Source organism: Prunus dulcis, chromosome 1 (genome assembly GCF_902201215.1).
Source record: "Prunus dulcis chromosome 1, ALMONDv2, whole genome shotgun sequence".
Taxonomy (NCBI): Eukaryota; Viridiplantae; Streptophyta; class Magnoliopsida; order Rosales; family Rosaceae; genus Prunus; species Prunus dulcis.
In genome coordinates, this window is record NC_047650.1 from 16,282,657 (window position 1) to 16,291,233 (window position 8,577).

General features: G+C 40.4%; 1 protein-coding gene across 1 annotated transcript; it reads left to right on the forward strand.

Annotated features, from left to right (window-relative positions):
* Positions 1-3,236: 3,236 nt before the first annotated feature.
* LOC117615246 lies at positions 3,237-3,623 on the forward strand. The gene has a single exon (XM_034344302.1). The coding sequence runs from the start codon at positions 3,237-3,239 to the stop codon at positions 3,621-3,623; it is 387 nt and encodes a 128-aa protein (XP_034200193.1).
* Positions 3,624-8,577: the final 4,954 nt, after the last annotated feature.

Consider the following 8,577-nt stretch of genomic DNA (forward strand, 5'->3'; position numbering starts at 1 on the left):
ATTCAGCCAGAAGTCACCATAAGTGATCTTGTTGCCCTCAAACAGAGTGAAGATGAGCCTGCCCAAGACTTCATAACCAGGTTTAGGAAAGCTCAAAATGAAATGATGTATCCTTATGGAAGAAAGGCACTTCATCCGAATGGCTCAAACCGCACTTAAAATCTCTCAGAGGAAGAGATTTGATGTGATGCTGTTTGGAGATCTGGCAGAACTGGCAGACAAAGCATCTAAATACGAGGAACTACTCAGGGAAGAACAACAGAAGAGGAATTCTTCCAAAGGCACATGTTAGAAAACCCCATCTTCCTCAGTACATCTAGTTGAGGTAGATTCAGAAAGAAGGCACAGAAGGCTCGGAGGAAAGAGAAGTTGCAGTGGCAAAAATGGAAAAACTAAAATATCCCATCAGCTGCAAGGCCTTGACAAAGCCACTAAAGGACCAGAAGCCGCCACCATTTATAGGATTGTGTGTTCCAAAAAAACCAGCATAGAACAAAATTTATTCTTTCGACTTAACTACGGTTGATGCTCTGTTTGATGAGATCCTGCTACATAAGGCAATAGAGACACCCCACAAGTTGCCCAAGCCAGAGGAACTCAAGGGACAAGAAGATTGGACTGAAGAATATGAAGACAAGCAGTTGGACTATGAACCATCTGCAAATGACCAGATTGGACTTCTCGAAACAGGTGAACGAGAAGACTGGACAGAAGAATATGGAGAAGAACAGATGGAGTACAATGGAGAACTGGATGAAGAGACTAAGGTTTTTGGTGCAAAGTTGGAGAGCCTATTACAAGGTGATCTAGGCATTAACACGGTGTTCATCCTGCCAGAAATGTTTAGGGCAATAGAAGGACAAGAAAGCACTTTGGAAGGAGATGTGCTCTCCCAAGAAAGTTTTGACTGCAGGTTGGCAGAAGTAGAAGAAGCGCTTGAATAGTAAATGCCTGCTCCCAAAGAAGGCAGAAATGCCATGAAATTGGCCACAAAACAGCTGTGCTTTTCCGAGCCCACCAAAGAAATAGCCAATCATCTTAGACCTCTGTTCATAACAGCAAACTTTGGAGGTGTTATTATTCCCAAAGTAATGGTAGATGAAGGTGGAGCCATTAATCTTCTACCTCACAGGTTGCTTATCAAGATGGGCAGAACAGAGAAAGATCTAATTCCAACACGCTTCACAGTCACCGACTTTGCTAGGGGTATCACTAGGACTCATGGAATACTAGATGTGGATGTCATAGTAGGGACCAAGAAGCTGAAACTTGCATTTTTAGTGGTAGACACCACTTCTACCACTTACAATGCACTGCTTGCAAGAGACTAGATCCCCCAGAGTCTATGTGTTCCTTCCACTCTACACCAGTAGTTGGCCATATGGCATGCAGAGGGTTTTATAGAAATTGTGGAGGCCAACCCACGACCATTCCTGCCATCTGCATTATGTTTCGAGGTCAGGTATTACCATGATGACCTTGGTTATTTCACTTTCTTTGGTGTTAACCAGAATGGCTGTCCCCATGCAGTCACGCCCCAGAAACTCATTGAAAAAGGTCTGGCTAGTTCTCTAGAGGACTAGAATAGACCCTGCGTTCTCAACCTCCACAGTTATGATGTTTAGCCCAAACCAACAGGAAAAGGATCGAGCTGTAACAATCCAATCCATTACAAATAGATTGTTGGTATATTGGGAAGAAAGAAAGCTTTCTATGCATAGTCCAACCATTAACATGGCAGAATTCATGCATGTATAGAAGAACAGAAAGGAAATCTACAAGAGGAAGAATTGGAATTTGCATCAGCAGCACTGGATGATTTTCTTCCAAAAGTAGAGGATCCTTTGCAAGAAATAAACTTGGGAACAGAAGAGGATCCCAGACCTACTTTCATAAGCACATTACTAGAAGAGCCAGTAAAGAATGAGATCATTGCACTTCTGCATGCTTTCAATGACTGTTTCGCATGGCACTGCCATCAAATGCCTGGACTGGATAAATGACTGGTGGAATGCAAGTTACTAATAAAAGAATGATACTTGCCAGTCAAACAGACCAGAAGAAGGATGTCTATGGAGACAGAATTGAAAGTCAAAGAATAAGTGAAGAGGCTGGTTAAAGCAGGTTTATCAGGCCAGCCATTTATTCTGATTGGTTGTCCAATATTGTACCAGTACTTAAGAGAAAAACAGGGGCAGTCAGGATATGCGTGGACTATAAGAATTTGAAGGAAGCATCTCCCAAAGACGAGTATCCAATGCCTATGGCAGACATGCTGGTAGACAGAGCTGCTCATAACCAAATGCTATCATTCATGGATGGCAATGCAGGATACAATCAAATAATGATGGCAGAAGAAGACATCTACAAGACAACCTTCATGTTTCCAGGGCATATAGGTGCTTTTGAATGCGCTGTAATGTCTTTTGGCTTGAGAAATGCAAGAGCAACTTATCAAAAAGCAATGAATTCTGTTTTCTAGGACCAATAACAAGGCAGAATATGAGGCTTTAATCATAGGACTAGAAATGCTGGTGGAACTAGAAATTCTGGGAGATTCCAAGCTTCTACTAAAACAAATTGTTGGAGAAAACAAATGTTTAAGCGCCTCTCTGGCTGTCTATCTAGTGGCAACCAGAAATCTCTTAGCAGAATTTAGGGAAGCCACTTGGGAACATGTTCCAAGAGAAGAAAACTTTGCAGGTAATGAGATGGCCCAGATAGCAACAGGAATACAGATGCCTGAAGACTGCGTGCAGAGAATCATCAAGGTAGGAAAGAAAAGTCTACCATCTGTCCTAACCAGAGGAATGGAAGCAGATGTCAATACTGCCATAATGACTGAAGAAGATTGGAGATTGCCTATAATCAATTATCTGTAGTATCCAACCTTTCCCTCTGAAAAAAGGACTGGAATCATAGCGTTAAACTACCTCATGTTGAATGGAGATTTGGTCTGAAAGAGCAAAGATGAGTTACTTTTGAGATGCTTAGGGAAAAAAGAGTACATGAAGGTCATGGGAGAAACCCATGAAGGAATCTGTGGAGCTCATCAGGGTGGAAGGAAGATGTTCTGGTTAATTAGGAGGTATGGCTACTTTTGGCCAACTATGATGAAAGACTGCATTGAATATTCCAAAGGATGTAAGGCTTGCCAAAGACATGGACCAATCTAACAGGCTTCCTAAGTTCCCATGAATACAGTAACTAAGCCCTGGCCATTCAAAGGATGGGCAATGGATCTCATTGGCAAAATCTATCAAGCCAGTAGCAAACAACACTGTTTCATCATTATAGCTACAGACTATTTTACCAAGTGGGTAGAAGCCAAGCCTGTTAAATCCACTACATCTCAAGAAATCATCACCTTCATAGAAAAGCAGATTATACAAAGGTTTGGTATTCCAGAGTCAATCACAACTGACAGAGGATCTTCTTTCATATCTGGAGAAATGCTAGATATGGCAGAAGCATTCAAGTTCAAACTTCTTCAATCCACCCCTTATTATGCTCATGCTAATGGACAAGCAGAGTCAAGTAACAAAGTGATCATCAACATTATCAGGAAAATGCTTGAGAAAAATCCAAAGCAATTGCCTGAGAAATTATCAGAAACTCTCTAGGCATATAGGACTTCAAAGAGAAAGGCAACTAGCATGACCCCATATGCTCTAACTTATGGTCATGATCCAATTCTGCCCATGGAAATAGCAATTCAATCTCTCAGAATTGCTCGGCAACACAACTTGGTTGGAGAAGACTATTCTCAAGTAATATTGTTAGACCTAGAAGGATTAGACACAAGCAGAACTGATACCCTCAATAAACTCTTAGCAGCAAAGCAGGCTGTTGCAAAAGCCTATAACAAGAGAGTTAAAAACAAGAGTTTTGAGGAGGGAGAAATAGTCTGGAAAGCAGTTCTACCCCTCGGAAAACACATAACTGGTTATGGAAAGTGGTCACCCACATGGAAATGACCTTTTATAATTAAGCAAGTCCTTGGATTGGGAGCATACAGATTACAGGATCGAAATGGAGACATTCATGCTGCACCAATCAATGGCAAATGGTTAAAAAAGTTCTATCCAACTATGTGGGATTCCCAGGTAGTACAAACAGATCCTGGAATTGAGGGGAAAAAGGATGGGATTGTTGTTCGATTTTCCATTAGATTTGTACAAAAGACTTACTATTAGTATGTATTTCTTTTTTTACCCTTTTGTTTCATCTAAGTTAAAAGAACATAAAAATGCAAAGTTCCACAAAATAACTAGGATTTTTATTTTAATATAGTCATTTGTTATGACTAACTGTTTATTACATTTCTTAGGAAATTCAAATTCCAAGTTTTCTAAGAGTCTCTTGCAATCCAGTCTTTCTGAAGAAGCACTCTCTGATGAATAGAAGCCTTTGCAATCTCCAATGCTGGCCTAGAAGCTGAAACCATGTTCTGCACAAGAAAAGTGGCCTTAGTCTTGGTGCCTAGTCCAGCCCCAAGCTTGTTCTGCCTCTCCCTCAATCCATCAAGCTAATTTTTAATTTCTTATATTTGTTTCTCTAGCTTGTCAGCAGCAGTCTTGGTTTCCTTGTAATATGTGACCATTATGTCCAGTTCTGCCTTTTGTTTATGGTAATCAGCCAAGTTGGCTTCATGAGTAGCTTTGCAGAACTCGGAGGCATTGAAGGAGGGTGTAAGATCCTCATAGCGACTTTGAAGATTGACCACATCTCTTGCCAAACCTAGGCTGATCTCAAGTATAGGCTGGGAGCCATGCTTTCTCTGTGTAGTAGATCCAGATTTTTCATCAACTAATCAACAGCAATCCAAGTCCAGCTCAGCTGACTGCCAGATTCTCACTTTGTCTACTGCCTCATCCACTGCCTTAGATTTAGCCTTGCTAGGAGTAGAGCTGAGCTTCTCAAACTTATCCAGTTGAGCATCTAGATCCATGGCTTCAAACTCAGCCAGTTCCGGATAAGCAAAAGAGGCCGTGGTTGATGAACCAGGGATGGAATGGATGGGCATCTGCAAAAAGAATTCAAGTCAGTTCTGTGCAAAATTTAAAATCAAAGGAAAGCTCAAGAAAAAGTAATACTTACAGCAACAATAGGGGGCTTGAGAGGACTGGTCACCACAGCCAGAGTCCCAGCAGTTCTGTTCTTTTCTACTTAGGAAAATAGGAATATCAATTAGGAAAACCAAAACAAACAGAATTGAAAAAGCCAGGATAGAATTTAAGTTGAAGAGAAGTTACCTCAGGTATAGGGAGTGCAACAGAGTGTTCCACCTCCACTTCAGGGTTTGGAGCTACAACAGGAAGTTCTGCATGTACCATGGGCTCTGATACAGATTGCTCTGCCTGCTCCACAGGCACTGGAACTGCAGTGGAGTGTTCTGCCTCTACATCCTCAAAGAAGGCCAACTCTAAGCTTGTCAGTTCTGCCCTTTGAGTTTCCTGCTGCTTCTTCGCCAAAGCGATGCTCTCTGCAATCACTTCAGCAGGGATCTCCTCCTACAAATGAACAAAAGTCAAAGTTAGAAGAAGTGTAGACGCAAAATAGTCATGTTCCATGCAGCAAGATTAAAGTCTCACCTCTTCTTTAGCATCTTTGCCATTTTCTTTGTCCCCTATCAAGGCATCTGCTTCTTTTTTTTGGCTCTACAGCCTCGAAAGCCTCTCACTCTCTTCATTTGCCCAAAGCGATTACGCATCGCCAGAAAATCTCAAAACCGCGGTTCCAAACTCCTACCCTAGGTATCCTATTTGGAGCCACTTTTGTTCTTGGACCTACCCCAAAAAGTGACCGGAGGTGGCTGGAATCGCAATCCCAAGACCGACCGAATTTCAATTCGTAAATCGAATTACCTACGCTAAGAATCGATCCAATCCTACCCAACAGGCAGCTAGATAATGAAGAATGGATGAATTTCCATACCTTAATCTCCAAAATGGCGGCCAGAGGAGGGAGATCGGAGCCGGTGAAGTTCGAACGAAAACTGGGCAAAAAATCGCCTTTTGCCGGTCCTTTTGGCACTGGTCCCGTCCATAGCCGGGCCGGTGGCAGGAGATTCGAGGAGAGAGAGAGAGCACGAGAGAGAGAGAGAGAGAGAGAGAGAGAGAGAGAGAGAGAGAGAGAGAGAGAAATCTGGTTTTCAAAAAAATCCCATTTCGAAATAATTACGATTGTGCCACTGAGTTTCTTTTCACCATATCTCTCTCGTTACAACTCCGGTTCGAGCCCACCACGTGTCTACAGACTCATCTCCGTATGACCTTCCCAAAAATACTAGTCACTGCCCCAAAATGTTTCCGTGTAAGAAAATGATCAAATTACCCCTACCTCAAGGGTAAATTTGTAGTTTCACTTAAATAATTTAAATAAGGGATTAAATTTGGAGTCGGGGTGTTACAATACATTCCAATAGCAACACAGTGGGCTGACCTATGTGTTCCAAGGCTAACACATGCAAATCTTCTCTATTAAATAAGTTACAACTCAACACTTTGGAACCACTTGGAAAAGGTACATCATCAATATAAGTAGGATATGGCAGTCAATAAGTAGGCTATACCAGTCATCTCACCCTGGCCCTCAATTTCATTTTGTATCGCCATATTAGGATTCGCTAATGGGATATGACCATTGGCAGCCAATAGAGGTTCTGGTCTTGCTTCATCCTCATCTTCTGAATCCTAGATGTGTTTAGGTTGTCGTACATTATTCCTCATGCCCCTTTCATTTTCCCTATTGTTGCCATTATTATGGGCAATATGGACATTGACTTAATGCATGCATGTTTCGACACTTTGGGTAACGCTCTAAGGCATTTTTTTGCATACTTTCAGTTATTGCTTGGAAACCTTCCTTCATGGTTCTTTCGAAACAGTCGAAAGGATTCTTGAAGGAGAATTCTACTAAGTATGTGCTAGCTATTCCTTTGTTTCTTTAATTGGGAATTGACATTGAATATGCCATGTGGACCTTCTTTCTTGCTTTCCTCACCATCCACAACTGAAAGTCCTATTGGGCATGCCAAAAATATGTTGGTCTCCTTTTCCTTCCTTTCCTGGGTTGATCTATTTCAAGAACGTAGCTGATAAGTCCATAAATTTACACATTTGTGTGCTCTTTACTTTCTCAATTTTCAGCTTTTGGGAGCAGTTAATTGATTTTCAATGGAAAAATGACTTTTTCATGGAGTTTTGTACAAAATAGTTGGAGATGAAAACTAAGATCTTGAAGATGATTGTGGAATTTCTAGAATTGTTGGAGCAGCCAATGAGAGTAGTCTTTGAAGTTAAGCCGGCATAAGGTGCAATCCAGTCAAAACTATGCTGCTGTGGAAGAATGATTATTTGAAGTCTTTCTTGATTTTTCCTCAAGGCGTGCAATATATGGCTGGAAATATAAGAAAAAGATCTACAATTTAAATATTTTTACTGAATTATCCTGAAGCAGGAATTACCCCAAACGTGCATACAAAAAAATGACTTGCTTTCCCAGTCAAAGAAGAATTCCGAGTCAAGACTTTCCTAGTTTTACTTCTTTACCTATTTCTTTAGGGATTGGGATGTCCTAGGTTATTTGGAGAGAACTTTTAGGACCCTAGGATGTGATGTAGGGAGGTGGAAAATTTCAGAGAAAGGTGTTATGCTTTAAGAAGAAGAAAATCAACCCTAAAGTGCAAAATCTTCCGTTTTTGTGGGTTCTGTTCTTTTTCCATGTCTTTTCTTTTGATGTTACTCACAACTAGTGTAACTAAATACTTTCTTTCCAGGGCATGATGATACTCTAATATGATTATCTAGTTTTCTTATTCTAATTTCTCTTTCGTGGCTCTATTGAATTGGATTTTTAATCACTATTTTATCCTTGATTGATTACCTGGATGCTTAGCTACGATCTAGGTTTTTTATTGAGTTATTCAAGACCATCTTCTCGTGATTAAAAATTGTGATTCACTTAGGGTAAATATCATATTCCGAGGGAGTTGCATGGTTTATACTGGATTCATTAGACTTAATGAATGCTTGCATGAGCAGTTGACTAAATACCATAGTATTGAATTGCATGTTATGGTATGTGAGTTAGCCTAAATACCATAGATAATTCACACTAAAGGGAATTAGTCAACAATATAATTTGAGTAACAAAGAGGAAGGGAATAAGAGATTAAAGAAGAGTATTAGGAGTGGATTCATTGTCCTAGTGCCGTTATATCTTGCTAAAAACAAGTTCTATTGTCCTTTGTTTGCGTGTTTAATTTGTTTTTTTTATTTGCCTTCAAATCAGTTATTCAAAATTGCCGTTTGTGTTTATGTGCGTAAGTTATGTGTTTAAATTTCATTTTCATTTGTCCAAGTGTTTGTTAAGTTAAATTAGGATTAATTACTTCGAAGTTAATAAATCAATCCTTGTGGGGAATGACCTCGTGCTTGCCTTGCTAAATTACGATTGACCTTGTGCACTTGCTAGTATAATTTGTGTTTAGATTATCCTTTGTTTTATAGGTATCTAAAACTTACAACAGGAGTGGGGAATAGGAGGGAGCCTGGTCAACACTTATGCCCCGAT